Below are 17707 nucleotides of genomic sequence, written 5' to 3'. Positions count from 1 at the left end.
ATAAGAGACAGAACTATCAAACTCCTAGAAGAAAACAATAGGGAAGAATCTTCAGGACCTAATATTAGGTAACAATTTCTTAAACTATATAGCAAAAGCATGAGCGACAAAAGAAACAATAGATAAATGAGACTTTCATCAACATTAAAACCTTTTGTGCATCAAAGGACTTCATCATGAAAGTAAAAAAGACAACCCAGAGAATGGGAAAAAATACTCGGAAACCATTTATCTATTAAGAGTTTAATATCCAGAATATATTAAAAAATTCTATATCTTAACAACAAAAAGACAATAAAAACAATTTTTAAAGAATGGGCAAAAGACTTGAATAGAGTTTTTCAAGGGAAGATAAACAAAAGGCAACAAAAGCACATGAAAAGATACTCAACATCATTAGCCATCAGGGAAACGCAAATCAAAACCACAATGAGACACCATTTTACACCCTGCTATTCAAAAAAATTAGAAAATAACAAGTGTTAGGGAGGATGTGGAGAAATAGGGGCACTTTTTCATGGTCAGTAGGAATGTAAAATGGTGCAGCCACAGTAGAAGGCAATTTAGTGGTTCCTCAGAGAGTTAAGTAGATAATTACCATATGATCTGGTAATCCCACTTCCAGGTATATGTCCAAGAGACTTGAAAGCAGGGACCCCAACAGATATTTGCACAGTGATGTTCATAGTGGCATTATTCCCAATTGCCAAGAGATGAAAACAACTCAATTAACCATCAACAGATGAATGAATGGACAAAATGTGGTATATACACACAATCGAATATTATTCAGCTGTAAAAAGGAATAAAATTCTGATATATGTGACAACATAGATGAACCTTAAAGGCATCACACTGAGTGAAATAAGCCAGACACAAAAAGGCAAATATTGTATGATCTCACTGATATGAAATAATGAGAGTAAGCAAATTCATGGAGTCAGAAACTAGAATACAGGTTACCAGAAGCTTAGATAGCAGTAGGGAGTGGAAAGTTAATGTTTAAATTATACAGAGTTTCTGTTTGAGGTGATACAAAATTTTTATAATAGATATTAGTGACAGGGTTTCAACAATGTGCAAGTAATTAACAATACTGAATTAAATAGTGAATGTGACTAAAAGGGAACATTTTAGGGCGTACCATAGGACCTCATTTTCACATGAACTCAACACACAAATTCAAGTAAACATGATTGGCAAACAAAGAAAATAAAGGCAGATCAGATACAGAGAGAGAAGTAAAAGTTCTTAAAAATTATTTCTATGGTTAATTTTGTTCACTTATTGTTACTAGAGTGTCTATTTGCCTTATTATAAAAATGGGGGATAGGTATATTCATATAAAAAATGCTATTAAAAATGAAGTTTGCTGTTATACCTAATTTTCAACTTCTGTGAAATGTCTTGGAAAATATTGGTTGCGTAAAACGAGGTCTTATTTTGTATGAGATTATTAGAATAAATTTCTTTTAAATCATAGGACTGTACAACACAAACAGTGAACCCTAATGCAAATTATGTGCTATAGTTAATAGCATAATTATAACAAAATTGTTTCATTAATTATAACAAAGTTATCAGACTAATGTGAAATAATAATGGGGAAAACTCTGTGTGAAGGGGATATATGGGAATTCTATTTTCTGCATGATTTGTCTGTAAACCTGCATCTTCTCTAATTAAAAAAAATAGCACCATCAAAAAAAAAAAAAGTTAGGATGGTCCTGAGTGGAAGTTACAGAGAGGAAGGTCCTATCGATCAGAACTGACCATCAAGTGGAATGAGCTGTCAAGGACGGTAGATTCCTTCACCACTTTTCCAGGGTTAAGGATATGGATATTTAGTGGGGATTCCTACACTAAGTAAGAAATCGTACTGGATTAGCATTACAATCCCTCCCAGGTATAAAACCAGAAGATTATAGCAGTAGGCACCATTTCATACTGAAAGACACAAAGCCAAGCAAATCTGTTTTGAGTCTGGGCATCCTACCTTCCAGAATAATGTCACAATATAATGCTTTGGCATCGACTTCACAATTCTCCAGACATCAGGAGCCTCAGAAGGAGCTGAAACCAGAGGAACATTCTTGGGTCATAGTACATATGTGGCATAATACAGTTAAGCTTTCTTCTTCTTTTTTGTTAACTGTTAATTTTTGTAATTATGAAATATAAAATATATGCAAAAAGCAATACATTTCAAAGCACATTTTAACAAGTAGTATAGAACAGATTTCAGAGTTCGGTATGGGTTACAGTTCCACAATTTCAAGGTTTCCCTTCTAGCTGCTCCAAGACATTGGAGACTAAAAAGAAATATCAATATAATGATCTAGCCATTATATTCATTTGTTAAACCCTATTATAACTTCTCCTCCTCCTCGGATCCTTCTCCCAGTCAGCCTAGCTCCCTCAAGGAAATGAATGCTTCCTCTCCTACCTGAGGCCTGTTCTCCACGTTGTCACTCTGTGACTTCCACCCGCTTGTCCACAGCCACGTGGTTTACATCTCTCCAGGAGCACATAGTAGGTGCTTAGAAAGGGTCACCTGCCTCTGAATGGGACCTCAGACTAAAAGCCTTTACAAACATCAAGCTCCAGAGCTTCTGAAAACCACCAAAGACTCTTGGAATCATTTCTCAGTTAGACCAATTCTAGGAGGTCTTTCAAAAGAAAACTTGCTAGCAGCGGTAGACCATTGCTAAATCCCTGCACCATTTGGGAAGTCTGCCATAGAAGCCCACTGAAGGGGGAGTCACCCAGCGGGCTCACTGCACTCTTCCAGGCCTCCCTGGTGTCACACGGGTGGGGCCCTCTCACTAGACACAAGGCCTGGGAACTGCTGCTCCACCCGCACAGCAGGCCAGCACCTCCTCCAGGAAGGCCTCCTACTCCCTCCCCTGTTCCCTTCCTGCACCTGGGTCAGCTGCCTGCAGGGGATGCTCAGGGAGCCCTCTACAGGCCCCTCCACCACAGCTCTCACCCCATTCTAGAATACTCTGCATACTTGTCTTTCTCATCAATAAACTGGATGACCCCTGAGGGCAAGGTCCTGGTCTCATTTGACTTTGAACCTCAAGCACCTGGTCCTGTACCTAACACTTAGTGAAGCTCCATAATCTTTTTTTTTTTTTTTTGATGAATAATAACAAAGCTAAGAAGGAACCCAGAGGACAGCCTGCATAAATACTCAGTCTTTTCCTGTCCCCATGGCTTGTTCAGAACTCCGTGCAATCCGGTTTTTCCCTTTCTGCATCTAAATCTGCGCTTGTTCAATCTACCTACCACAAGAAGGGGTTAATCTTTTAACCCAAACCAACTCTACTGAAAACTGCTTGAGCGTCTCATACAAACTTTCATACTGGCATCACAGGTGCCAGGCCAGTTCCAATCGTTTTGCAGGTATTAACTCATTTAATCCTCCTGCCAACCCTATGAGATAGGTGCTATTATTTTCCCCATTTTACAGATGGGGAAACTAAGGTCCAGAAAGTTTAAGTTTCTTGCTCAAAATCACATAGCTGTAGGTGTGAAGCAAAGATCCAAACCTAAGGTGGTCAAGCCCTTGACCATTATTCTGTACCCAAGGAAAGGTCATGAAGCCTCAGCTTACAGAAGTTAAACAAAATTTTCATTAACAAATGTCTCACTGGTGGGAAAAATAATTTTTTTAAAATACAATTTATTTTAAAGTCATGGAAAATACATATTTGATCATTGTTAAAATATTATGAAATTACTATTAAGATTGATATTTTTAAATTTGTCCATTACTGTTTAGAATTTGCATAATACTCTGAATTATTCAAGGAGTCTAATTTTCTCCTGGCAGAGGTCTGTCTTTCACAAGAATAGAACAATGAAAAAAAAAAAGAGAATACATAACATTCTTAAGCACAAGAAATAAAAATCTTTAATTGACGAAGATACAGATAACACTATTTTAGCACTTCCATGGAGTCAAACAAGAAAAGTTCTCAAAGATATGTCATTTTACAATGAAGCCCCAACAGCAAACCTCATTTCTCCAATCTAGTCTTAATGCATTTCTCTACTCAACCACATTTTGTGAGTGTGTTAGAATCGTGTTTTGGCTTTCTGAATCAGAAAATAGCATCTCCAAGATGGCTTTTATTTTTTAATGTGAAATCTCCATCCAAAAGTGACTTAAAACTTTTGGCTACTAAAAGTGAAAGTATTAAATAGCTTCTGCCATAGAATCACCAAATTGTCTGTTTTCATCATGTTTCAAATATAGGAAAGCTGTTTTTCCACATCCTTATTTGTGTGAGAAAACAACTGTCTGTGATTCGATTAGAAACATTTCTATGAAAGAAGAATCGTTTTGGAATATAACGCCTAAACCTTTACCTCTCTGTTTTATAAAACGAAAACTCTATTGTTGCTAGTAATTAAAATGTAAGTCCTTTTCTCTGGCAGTTGCTGGCATTTTATATTCAGCTTTTAAGTGCTCATATATACTTTAAAATCCACTGAAGAAGATTTCAATTTGCCAAACAATTAAGCTATTGGGGAAGCCAACATTGTATTAAAAACTTGTTGAAATTCTCACGCTCCACATTGGACTTCAAACTCAGTGCGAACCCTGGGGCTGGTTTGTAAATTCCTACTTGAAACAAAAGAGTATTATCATAAAGCCGACAGCATCCCTTACAGCATCATTTCTATCACAGTGTCATTTAACTCAATGTCTGGGCACCATGATTCCACTTAGCTATGATTATAATACACATAAATACCGAGTTTGCCAGCTTTCAGCAAAGTATTATTGGAGGTAAAAACTATCCATCTATTCACCATCAATAGAATCATCTCACTTTCTTGTTATCACCAAAAGCAAAGTTAAGGATTTCAGGTTTGTTATACTATAATCTAAAGTAAAAGTAATGTACTAAAACCTCCGTCCTTTTGCATTTCATGTTAGTTATTATACTGGAATGAATTTGCAAAAAATTAAAAATAAAAACAAAACAAAAGAGTATTATTTAAGTAAAAATTCCTGAATGAAACACACTGGGGAACAGGGTTTTTCACAACAAGATTCTTTTTTTTTTTTTTTTTACACTTTAATCACATGCAGTTTATTGAATGTTGATTATATCTCAATAAGACTATTAAAATAGCATAAAAGGAAAAAGTCTCATGAATAGGAGAGAAGTAAAATTCTGTCTTATGGCCTACAAAGCTCTACATGATCAAGCCCTTATTAGGTTTCTGTTTTTTAAATGCTTTTATTGAGAAATTTTCACACACATACAGACCATCCATAATACACAATCAATGGATCACAATATTATCACATAGTTGTGTATTCATCACAATGATCATTTTTAGAACATTTATATCACTCCAGAAAAAGAAATAAAAAGAAAAGAGAAAAAAACTCATACACCCCAAACCCCTTACCTCTCCCTCTCATTGACCACTAGTATTTTCATCTACCCAATTTATTTTACTCCTTATCTTCCCTATTATTTATGTATTTTTTTACTCATCTGTCCATACCCTGGATAAAAGGAGCATGAGACACGAGGTTTTCACAATCACATGGTCACATTGTAAAAGCTCTACCATTATACTTTTGTCTTCAAGAATCAAGACAGCAGGGATTCTTGAGGGGTCTGTTCCCCTAGGAAAGGTCACTGGAATCTCAGGGGGTATGAGAGTGGGCAGGAACCACATATTCCTGCTCAGTTGGTCCAGTGACCATCCCCACGTGTTGATTCTGATTAGCCATCCTGGCCACCCCCCATCCCAATTAGAATCATTGATTTAAAATAATCCTCCTAGAATGAAAGAGAAAGAGTTCTGCCAGCCTGCAAGCATAAAGAGTAAATGAAATAAAATGAAGACATATAACCCTTCCTTCAACATATCAGGACTAGGACTTGAATCAGGAAGATTTCAAAGTTGTAACATCAACACCAAGAAACAGAATGCACAGGATCTAGTTCTGGTTGAGGGTAAAGCTCGGGACTTGGGCTGCTTGAGTGTGAGCGAGCTGCAGCTCAGTCACTTCTAGACTAAAGCAGTTAAATTACTTAGAATCTCTGTGTCTCAATGTCCTCACTTACAAAATGGGAATAATACTAGTGCGTGCCACATGTTGTGATGGTTAAAAGAGAAAACTCAGACAGCACTTAGAGCTATGCCTACTACACACTCAACACACAATCAAAGTCAGCTGCCATAATTGTTATTAATAGTATTATATCTCTGCTATTTATTAACTTTGCAAACTGGCCAATTCCCTTCAATCTATGGGCCCAAGTTCCCTCATGTATGGGACAGTGATGGTAATACTTTACTGTCTTGAATTGGAGGGAGAAGGAAGCAGGGCTCAGTCAACTAATGTTCTGAGGCCTACCTTAGCTCTGAGACCTGGCTATTTGGAGGCTAAACCTCTCAATATCGAGAAACCTCTGCTACTGACAATATGTTGGAGAGAGCTCATAATCTACTATCACTGGGATGGATGACCTCCTAAGTTTCTAGACATCAATGTATTTCCAAACAGAGCCTGAAGTTTCTTGGTGTGAGACTAATGCTTTCCTTGGCATTAACACTTCAATTTGTCCCCAATCATGGATTAAAGTTCTTAATTTCCAGATCAAGCATGAATCCAGCAATAGAACTAGCTTAGAAACCATTCTGGCAAACTCAAAGGTCAAAAAGAAATATACAGTAGAAATAAACTACTGTCAAATGTTTTAGTGGATGTCTGTCCACTCGTGTCTCGTTCAATCCAGACTTTTTTTTAATGATGGTTCCCAGCTTCTATTTTAATACTTTTCCCTTAGTTTTAGGTATAACCAAGAGGTCTGAGGGAAGCCAACCCATCTCCTGTGAGTCAGTTTAGATCCTTGGGTTATATGCCAACTGAACATACCAGCTTCGAGTGTGGTGAATGTTTGATTACTCCATTCACTCCATTTCCAGAAGTAGGTGGCATCAGCACAATGTATTCGGACCACATACTCTGTGTTGGGCTTCATTTCACTTAGGAAGTACTCACCATCTACCGTGATGGAAACATTGTGCTGCTTGATAAGAAGAAAAAGGGGAAGAAAGGAAAGAAAGAAAAAAGAAGGAAGGAAGGAGAGCGAGAGACAGAGACAGACAGAAAGAAGGGGGGAGGGAAGAAAGGTAGGAAGGAATTAAAAAAGTGAAAAATGAAAAAGACAAAAGAAATACTGGTGAGTATACATCATTGTAAAGCCAAATTAGGATAACAGCAAATCCTGATTTAGAGTAAAACTGATTCTTTGGAAAATATCTCTAAGAGCCTCCTCCCAACTCTAAAAGCCTGTGAATAATTTCATGGATCTTTTAAACAAATGACCACACCATATGAACTCACTAAAAAATAAGAGTTTAAGGAAATTTTATTTAGCCACTTCTCTATTCAGGGCATAAAGGGCTATTTGAAAATAGAAAAATCAAAGCAGTGTTCTTACTTGAATCACTTTTCCTGCACCGTGGAGTTCAACCTGACACAAAAGTGTGGAATTCTTCCCGACAGGGTGCATCATCCAGGTCACGGTGGCATTTGTGGCACTTATATCTTTAAGGAAGACATTACGTGGAGCCATTGGATGGACTGTCAAAAAAAGAAAGAAAGAAAACTCAAGCACAGGTCCAAAAAGATCTTGGCAAACAGAACTTGATTTCTTCATTTATTTATTTCACAAGTATTTTTTTTTTGCTTTTTAATATTTTTAAAAACATAACAACAAACAAACACAAACATTCTTAACTTATGATCATTCCATTCTATATATATAATCAGTAATTCACAATATCATCAGATAGTTGCAAATTTATCATGATCACTTCTTAGAACATTTGCATCAATTCAGAAAAAGAAATAAAAAGACAACAGAAAAAATATCATACATACCATACCCCTTACACCTCCCTTTCATTGATCACTAGCATTTCAATCTAAATTTATTTTAACATTTGTTGCCCCTATTATCTATTTTTATTCCATATGTTTTACTCATCTGTTGATAAGGTAGATAAAAGGAGCATCAGACACAAGGTTTTCACAATCACACAGTCACAATGAGAAGCCATATCATTATACAATCATCTTCAAGAAACATGGCTACTGGAACACAGTTCTACATTTTCAGGCAGTTCCCTCCAGCCTCTCCATTACATCTTGACTAACAAGATGATATCTATTTAATGCATAAGAATAACCTCCAGGATAATCTCTTGACTCTGTTTGGAATCTTTCAGCCATTGACATTTTATTTTGTCTCATTTCACTCTTTCCCCTTTTGGTCAAGAAAGTTTTCTCAATCCCTTGATGCTGAATCAGCTCATTCTAGGATTTCTGTTCCATGTTGCCAGGAAGGTCCACACCCTTGGGAGTCATGTCCCACGTAGACAGGGGGAGGGCAGTGAATTCGCTTGTTATGTTGGCTGGAGAGAGAGGCCATATCTGAGCAACAAAAGAGGTTCTAATGGAGGTGACTCTTAGGCCTAATTTTAAGTAGGCTTGACCTGTCCTTTGTGGGGTTAAGTTTCATATGAACAAACCCCAAGACTGGGGACTCATTAACAAGTATTTTTAAAATATGTTTGAAAAAAGGCAAACAAAACCAGACTTAGAGCTATATGGAGTAAGCCAACCAAAGCCTATCTTTCACTGATAAAAATTAAAAACCCCGAACATAATCCAAAAAGCACTTCCTGAGGACTATTAAAAGTATACAAAAACAGGCAGATTTTGGAAGGGAGTCAAAACATGGAAAAGCAACCCATTGAGGGAGGATTATAACAGAACTCAGATAACCAAAATCATGTCAAGAATGCAATTCAAAATTACTCAACATACAAAGAACCAAATTTATGTTACCAACTCCCAAGGGAAAAGACAGTAAATAGATGCCACCCCAAGATGACCCACATTGCTGGAATTCTTAAACAGATCCAAGAGGTAAAAGTTAAAACACCTGAAATGAACAGATGGATACATTTTTTTATTAGAGAAATAGAAACCATGAAACAGAGAACCAAATGAAAATTTTAAAGCTAAAAATAATATCTGAAATTTAAAAAACAAATCTCATTGGATGGGATTCCATTCGTGGAAAAAAAGGGAATAAGCAGCCTATCCCACTAAATGCCATATTGATCATGCATGGAGCAGCAATTGAAGAACTCCAAAGGTAAATAAACAGGCGTGAGGAGGATCGGAATTTAAAGTACCACTGAACCAGCAGAGAATTTACTTTTTTTTTCATCTGTCTTCTCAATGCCTGGCTTTGAATGAAGGCACAGCTGTGGAAATTAGTGCCAGAGTGGTGTAACTCAAGTTCCAGCTTTCTGGGCAGAGAATCAAAAAAGAAAGCACCAAAAAGTATCAGAGAGGGAGATCATAGAGAGGGAGGAACTTAGAAAAGTGATTTCAAAAAGCTGTTTATGAAATCTTTGTGCTCAGTCCCAAGTTGGCATGGATCTGACTGTAATCAGTGTGCCACAGACTTTGAGAAAATAACAGACCACTAGCTGGGCCCCAGGCAGGCCACTGGGTGGCACACATGTGGGACAGATCTGAAAAGCATTGCAAAGGCTTTGGAAACTGAACTGATAATGAAACCACAGCCCACAAAGTTGGGTTGATACTTGCAGCCTGAACCCAACTAGGTCATTTGCTTACTAAAGCAAAAGTATCAATATTCTCCATAGGATCTAAACACCCAGAGTCTCATAACATAATAGTTGAGATGTCCAGGATAAAACCCCTAATTATCCAGCATTTGAAGAACCAGGAAAATCTCAACTCATATGGGAAATGACAATTGACAAATGCCAATAACAAGATGACACAGATGTTGGAATTATTTGATAAAGACTTCAAAACAGCCATTACAAAAACGTTCCAACAAGCAATCACCCTCTTCGGTGGGGTGGAATCTATATGGTTTTAAAGCTTCTACATTTTATTTGAAATGGTAAAATATTAACTCTATTAAACTTACGAAAAACAGGTAATGTATATTATAATACCCGATAGAAACCACTAAAAAAATAATACGAAGAGATGTAGCCAAAAAACCAAAAGATAAATTGAAATGGAATACTAGAAATTATCCAAATAATCCCAAATAGGGCTGGGTAGGGTGGAAGAGAGGAACAAAAGACAGGGGAAACAAATAGCAAATTAATAACAAAATGGTAAGCCGAAATCCAACCATATCAATAATTATAGTAAATAAAATTGGTCTAAATACACCAACTAAAAAAGAAATTGACAGACTGGATAATCTATTTTTTCTCATAGTAAAGACACAAGGAACTTCTTTCTATCCCTCAAAAAAACCCTTGTGTTTTGTTCCTGTCCCATGACCTTTTCACATTCTATTCTTTTTGCTTCAGATGCACTTTACTTATACTGCCTCATCCTTCAGGACTCAACTACCTCAGAAAGAGTTTCACTAACCATCTGAATTAAAATATCATCTCAGGCATTCTCTACTCCATGAACTGAATTTTATCTTCTTCTTAGGACTAATCAGTATTCAAAACTGTTCTATGGACTTGTTTACATCTTTATTGTGTGTCTCCACTCCCTACTCTCACCCTCCCCAAACACACACATCATCATATAATTTCGTTAGAGGCAGTTCCTCAATCTTGCTCACCGCTAGATCCCTAGTGCCTGCCATACTGGAAGCTTTGCATATATAGTTGACTGACTGACATGATGATAAAGCTCACATCTAAAAGATGCAGAGCGGTTAGGAAAGGAAAAGGAGAAAGAAGTGCATCCCAGGCAAAGTGAACATGTATAAAGAGTGTGCATTAAAAAAAGATGTTCAACAAACATGCAGGAGAGTCAGAGGTCCAAGGACTTAAGGCCAGAGAACAAAGGGCAAAGAAGCAAGTAGTGGCCAACCCACACGGGGCCATATCGGTCCCATTAAGCAGTGCTGACATTAAGAGAAATGCTTATTGATTTTGAAACAGGGGGAGAGTAGGATCATATTTATAAGAAGAGATACTCAACCTCACTAGTGATCAGGGATTGGCAAATCAATACCATTTTATGTTCATTCAATTGGCAAAAATGAAAAAGTGTGACAATGGCTACTTGGAGAGCATATACGAATTTCAACCATTTTGGAAAATAACTTAGCATTATCTCATAAGTTGAACAGCCACATACTCTATATGTACATATGTATAGCCAAGAAAACCAATGGCACATGTATCTGGAGATATGTCAAAGAACATTCATATTAGCAATGTCCACAATAATAAAACCTTAATTTAACTTGCAAAACCATCAAAGGAGAGTGAATATAATAGGGTATATCTACACAATGAATTATACACTAGTAAAAATGAATGGACTACAGCAACACCCAGTATTATGACTAAATCTTAGAAATTTAACACTGTGCTAGTAAAGTAATTGTCCTATTACATACATCCTTTACCTCCATAAAAAACAAAGTAAAACATATTCTTTTTAGGATGACATAAGAGAAGAGAATACACGCATGCATGCGGTTTAGTGTGGTAGTTACTTTGGAAAGAGCAGGAGAAGGGTTGTACAATGGGAGCTTAAATAAGTTACTGTCAGAATTCTAGTTTTCAGTTTGGGTTATGAGCTCATTGCATGATGAAAACAAACAAACAATAGGGGCCATGGGTATGCATGGCCTATGCAGAGAGGTATGGCATGAATAAGCATTATAAATTATCCAATTCAAATCCAAATTTACAACTTTCACTCAAGCCATGAATTAGTCAAAAATCCCTAGCACATTTACTTGCTCAAACACTGTGTCAAAGAAAAATGTGTTAGTGGCCACAAAAGACTATAACAATTCTGGTCTCACCTCGATGACTCAGATTAAAAAGAATATTGATGCTTCTCTTCCTCAAGGAGCTTTCAGCTACGAGTGTGAAGTTGTAAATTTCTTGTGAGTCTTGAGTTATTTGCCAAGTACAGCAGTTTCTCTGTTTACAAAATTCCTTTCTCTGGGAAAATCTTTGAAAAATAAAAACCAGTTCCAGGATTTACACTTTGGTTAATCAGGTGTATCTCTCCAGGTAGGAGCACTCTCAGTACATTTCAAGCAATAGCATAGGCCCACCACTGCCAGATTCCAAGAATGAAAATACTTCCCTAAGAAATTTGATTTATGCCACTAAACGTTATAGCAGTGGATTAATGACTCATTCTTTGGATGGTAAGAATACCCTTTAATTTATTTCGAATATTCTTAAAAAGTCAGAAACTGGGTAGACCCAGATCATCGCTTGGAACTATTATCACATCCAGATTCACCATTAACTCTCTTTCTTATCATTTTTTGTTACACTTTCCTTTAGCAAAATTCACATAGAAAGCATTGTTCGCATGTGACCACTTAAAGATTTTCTCCTGACCCTGGCAGGGTAGTTTTGAAATATTTGTACAAATTTTCTGTAGCATCTAAATGCAGTGTTTGTTGCGCTGTCACAAGTACCTTAAATGAAGAAGGTTAAAATTTCTCAATAATGTAACCAGAGCTAACTTACGATTCAAATAAAGTGTAGCTTGTGGGAAAATGGTGAAAGGAGCTGTGGTCACTCCCAGGATCCCAGGTACATTTCAAAGTCTTGAAGTCCCACGTTTCACAAGAAAAGTCTTTGGGCTCCTCAACTACTTCTGTCCATTCAAAGAAAAAAAGAAAAAAAAAGAAGAAAGGCCTCGTTAAGTCCTTTTTATTTAAAGACGTGTAGTGGGTTGAATCGTGTTTCCCAAAAAGATATGCTCGAGTCCTAAATCCCAGTAGCTATAAATGTGACCTTACTTGGAAACAGGGTCTTTGCAGGTATAACCAAGTTAAGATGAGGCATACTGGACTGGGGGGAGGGGGTTGGTGCCCAAATCCAATGGCTGGTCTCTTTATAAGAAAGAAGAGAGGGAGATTTAGAAACTGAGACAGAGACACACACAGGGAAGGCCACGTGACATCAGAGGCAGAGACAGGAATGCTGCAGCTCTAAGTTAAGGATGGTGGGAGCCATCAGAAGCTAGTAGAACAAGGAAGGATTCTCCTGCACGACCTTCGGAGGAAGCATGGCCCTGTCAACAACTTGATTTTGAACTTCTACCTTCCAAAACTGCAAGAGAATAAATAGACTTTTGTTGCTTTCATCTACCAAGCTCGTCATCATCTGTTAAGGGAGGCCCAAGAAATTAAAAGAAGTCAATGAAAAGCTGTTTGGGGTCTGAAGTCAGAGTTACTCTGTACAGGGCAAGACCCACCAATGTGAAAGCATACTAATGGGCAGCCCCAGACGTCATGCTTTAGGCAGAAAATGGAGAGATTTCCTTATCACCCCATCATATGGGGGTCCCCTCTTCCCTCCTTCTCTTGTCATTTTGTGGGGTATCATGGAGATGGGTGGAGGGTGTTCTGCAGTGAAAGTTGTATCCCCAGGGTTTGCTAATTGGCACTCAGCAAAATATTGCCCAGTGGCAAACAGCCTGAATGAATGAAAGAATGAATGGAGTTGGTGTGGACTGGTGTTTCATTTCAGACTCCGTGGTTTACAATGAGCCAGGGGGCTGTCCTTGGGATGCAGAAAGTCAGTCAGAACTTATCAAACTCAGCAGCAGCAGGAACTGAGAATTCTAAGGAATTGCAAAACAGCTCTAAGTCCTGCTGCTCTTTGTAGGTTGTACCAAGGAGCCCAGATGATCCACCTGTCCAGGAGATTGGAAAGCTCTTTAAGCAGTAGGAGAAGCAGGAAAGGAAAATTCACAGATACTGCCCAACTGTGCAGAGGAAGGGAAGTCTCCAGACAAGGCACAGTGGGCACTGGGTGTGCACACACGGACCGACGTACAAACTGAAGACTTCCCTCTCTACTGACACTACCAACTACCATTTTCCACACATGGTTCAGAACAGTGATAGCTTTTGCTTGCTGAATCCTACTGCAAGCCGTTATCCTGTCAGTGAGAGGCACTGGGTGTGAGTTCCTTAATTCTCCCAACTGCTTTCAAATGAAACCGACTTAGAGAGGCTAGAGAAATGTGGTCCGGCTAATACACCAAGGGGTAGGAAGAGAACTCAAACCCTAGCTGCCTTTCTGGAGCCACCTGACTGCAGCCCTTCTCCTCTCTTAATCCTGAGATAATTCCAGCATCGCTAAGGCAAAGATGGGTATTTTCCCAGGGGTCCAGGTCATGGATCTGAACTCTCTCCCATTTAATAATGTTGATTTCTAGGGAAAAAGTTGTCAGTGAGCACAAGAAGACAACAGGAAATCCTGGAGGTAATAAAAAAAAGTTATCTTTTCCAGAGTTCCTAATAAAAGGTCTGGGAGACAAAAGGAAATTGAGGTCATATATGGAAATGCTTACTTCTCTTCTGGGAAAGGAGACTCAAGTATAATGTACAGGAAATGAGAGGGTGGGGCATAGAGAATTCTCATACTTACTTGAGACATAAAGCACGGTGCCATCCAAAACATCTGCCTGTTCTGCTCGACAATAGACATTGGTTCCTGTTATCCTAACAAAACGAATATTACTCAAGTTGAACGAGAACGCATTTGGACCAAGTTCTTCTCCAAATATCTGTTCACCTTCCACAGAACAGGATATGTTATTTTGATTGCTCCTAGAGATGTAACAAAAGGTGACGTTGGATCCTTCTTCCACCAGTTTGTCTTTGGGGAAAATTAACAATGTATAATTTCCGAGGGAATCTCGTACTGCAAGACAGAAAATACAAAAACAAAACCAATTTGGTGAGAATTCACTCACAATCTGAACCTCCCACCTCACTCTCAGCAGACAGCTTTAGCTTCTTCTTCTACTTCCCCCACTAAATAGAAGTCTAAGTATCTGCACCAAACCTGTAAACTTTGGTGCATGCAAAACAATCTCTCCACCATTGTTCCTGTAGTTACACTAGTCCCAGCGCTGCTGGGACCTCTAAATTGGGCTGTAGGTCACATCTCTCCCCACCTTCTCAGAAATGCCAATTGCTTAAATATCATCCTCCGTTGCTGCAGTCTCTCCTTCTGGATGGCCCACTGGCACACAAAAATACAAAGGCTCTCCTTTTTTAAACAGATCCACCATCTCACCATGCCTCCCTCCTGCCAGGCCCTGGATTCTCTGCTCCCCAGCCTGCCTTCTAGAAGGAGCTGCCGATATATGCTGCTCAGGTTTCGTCATCTCTTCCTCGCCCTCAGGCCACCGTAGCCTGGTTGTCTGTCCTACCTGGTCTCTGAAATTGCCATCACGGACCTCACTCAAAAGGTATGTCCTGGGTATGGGCTTTTTTAACCTCCCCAGGTGATTCTAATGTGTAACCAAGGTTGAGAACCCGTTCTTTGGTGGTTTAGGACTACTCAGGTTTTTCATTTATTCTTGCATCAGTTTTGAGGTTATATTTTGAGAAATCTGTCCATTTTATCAAAGCTATTTATAATATTTGTTTCTTCCTTTCTATCTTTTTTAATCTCTATTTTGTCTCTCTTTCAACAGTGGGATGTAAAGGTTAAAAGCATGGCCTCTGGGACAAGATTTTCTGGCTGTAATTTCAGGTTGGCTCTACCACTTGGTGGCTAGATGACCTTGCATGGCTTCCTTAAGCTCTTTGTGCCTCAGTTTCTTCATCTGTGAAATGGGGATAAGAATAATGCATATTTCATAGGGTTGCTGTGAAGAGTAAATTAATTATTATGTACTACTTAAAACAGTGACTGGAATGAATATATGGTAAATGCTTTGTAGCTTTAATTTTGTGATTATTAAAGTAATTATTAGGCTACTCATGAGTTATTGTGCAAACAGTTTGAGTTAATAAATGTTTAATGAAGGAATGCTTCTATTGGCAGGAATTTCAAACAATCTGGTAGGGTATGTAGAAGAGACAGATAAATGCCCTTACTTTCACCATGGCTTTAGGACTGGCACCAGGAGCTTGAGAAACTGCTGCAAAACCCGTTTTAAATTTCAATTACCACAAAATTAAATTATCAAAATTAAAGACTAAAACATACTTACTCATAACTCATCACTCTAATGAAGAGCTGTTTTCATTTTTCCATATTTCTATCTTCTCTCTAGATTAGGAACTGGCAAACTATGGCCCATGGACTTCTATTTTTTTTTGCATGGACAAGCACCAGTAATTGAACCCAGGTCTCTGGTGTGGCAGGCGAGAATTCTGCCACTAAGCCACTACCACCCCACCCCTTCCATTTGTTTTTGTAACTAAAACTTCGCTGGAACACAGGCATGCTTCATTTATTTGCATACTGTCTGTACCTGCTTTTGTACTACAATGGCAGAGTTAAGTTGACTCAACAGACATCACATGGCCTGCAGAGTCTAAAATATTTACTATTAATTCTTTATGGAAAAGTTTCCTGACCCCTGTTCTAGAAGCATACACATTTTGGGTTGTTCTAATAAAAATATATGCACAATTTGCATTCTGTTTTGTTCACTTAGCATTCTACAGTAAGCATACACTTTTGGAAAATGAATATATAATTATCTGATATTGCATAATTATTCCGATGACTAGGTTTAGAAGTAAAACCTCAGATGTCTGTCTCTGGGTGGCAAATTTCCAATCTATGCTTTTTAGTTCCAACTGGAGTCAAAGGAAAATAATTTCTGCATTTACCCAGAGTTCCTCAAAAGGAACTTCTACTATTTGACTATTGGTCCCCAATCAATATTCAATATTAGAACTTTTTACTCTTTAAACTGCATTATTTCTTACCATCTACTTCCTCCCATGAACTCCAGTTGCTCCAAAACAATGGCTCAGGGAACTTGGTATCATGCACCACACTCCTTATCCTTACAAAATGTGTTGCACATTCCAAAGGGAGCTCGGATTCCCAGCTCCAATGCAGAACTTGGTTCCACTTCACAGTGGTGTTATAATTCCCCTAGAAATAAAGGAAAAATAATGGAAGTATATTGCCATCGTGTTTTAAAAACAGCGTGCCTAGACTTCTATCAAAGCACAAACCTAAGAGATGACTATAACTCCACAGTGTCACAAGTGCAGTCCATTCCTAACCAGCCAGTTTTCTTTGCTCTGATGTCTAAGCAATGAACCAGCAATAACCTCCTAGTTTTAGACAATTCAGCTTCCACCCCTTACGCCTCTTCAGTTCCAGAGGACTCCTCTGGGGCAAGTGGTAGAGAAAATGGAAGTTGCACAAATTTGGGGGGAAGAGATCAGAAACTGGAAGGTGTTCACAGCCCATCACATTGAACCTAAGAGAATTCTTGCAAACCAGAGCAAAGAATCTGTGAGATTTTTGAGTATTTTTATATTCACTTTTAGCTAGGGTCAGGTCAAGTTGGCCGATTTTCAGCAGAAGCTAGCAGGCCTTCATAGTGTCCTAGGCGTTCCAATGAAGTCAACAGACGTCCCTCCATGTGGTATCTGTCTCTGGCCTTTTCAGATATGGTGGCCACATGGACCAGACACCCTTCTCTTGAGTTCCCTGTGTCAGAATCTTTGGTCCCCAGAGATGTTAATCATATAAGAAAGTCTTACACTGTTGTCTGGGAAGCTTGTCCAAGTTTGACCATAATTTGGTCTTTTGGCGCAACCTTTGGTCTTAATCGTTCAACTCCTTAATTCAATAGCCTTTACAGGGTTCTTCACCCCTTACTTTG

General features: G+C 38.3%; 1 protein-coding gene across 3 annotated transcripts in view; it reads right to left on the bottom strand.

Moving 5' to 3' along the window:
* OSMR (oncostatin M receptor) overlaps positions 1–17707 on the bottom strand; it is a 66659-nt gene that overhangs the window by 24293 nt on the left and 24659 nt on the right. For 2 of the 3 annotated variants that reach the window (XM_077117033.1, XM_077117035.1), the window contains exons 4-10: positions 16794–16965; positions 14488–14763; positions 12574–12703; positions 11889–12040; positions 7485–7627; positions 6917–7070; positions 1997–2073 (exon numbers count right to left, since the gene is read on the bottom strand). In XM_077117033.1, coding sequence (XP_076973148.1) covers positions 1997–2073; positions 6917–7070; positions 7485–7627; positions 11889–12040; positions 12574–12703; positions 14488–14763; positions 16794–16965 — 1104 coding nt within the window. The remainder of the gene's footprint in view (positions 1–1996; positions 2074–6916; positions 7071–7484; positions 7628–11888; positions 12041–12573; positions 12704–14487; positions 14764–16793; positions 16966–17707) is intronic. The other variant, XM_077117034.1, reaches the window with a different exon arrangement.

Source organism: Tamandua tetradactyla, chromosome 9 (assembly GCF_023851605.1).
Source record: "Tamandua tetradactyla isolate mTamTet1 chromosome 9, mTamTet1.pri, whole genome shotgun sequence".
Classification (NCBI taxonomy): Eukaryota; Metazoa; Chordata; class Mammalia; order Pilosa; family Myrmecophagidae; genus Tamandua; species Tamandua tetradactyla.
This window is presented reverse-complemented; position numbering and strand designations above follow the sequence as displayed.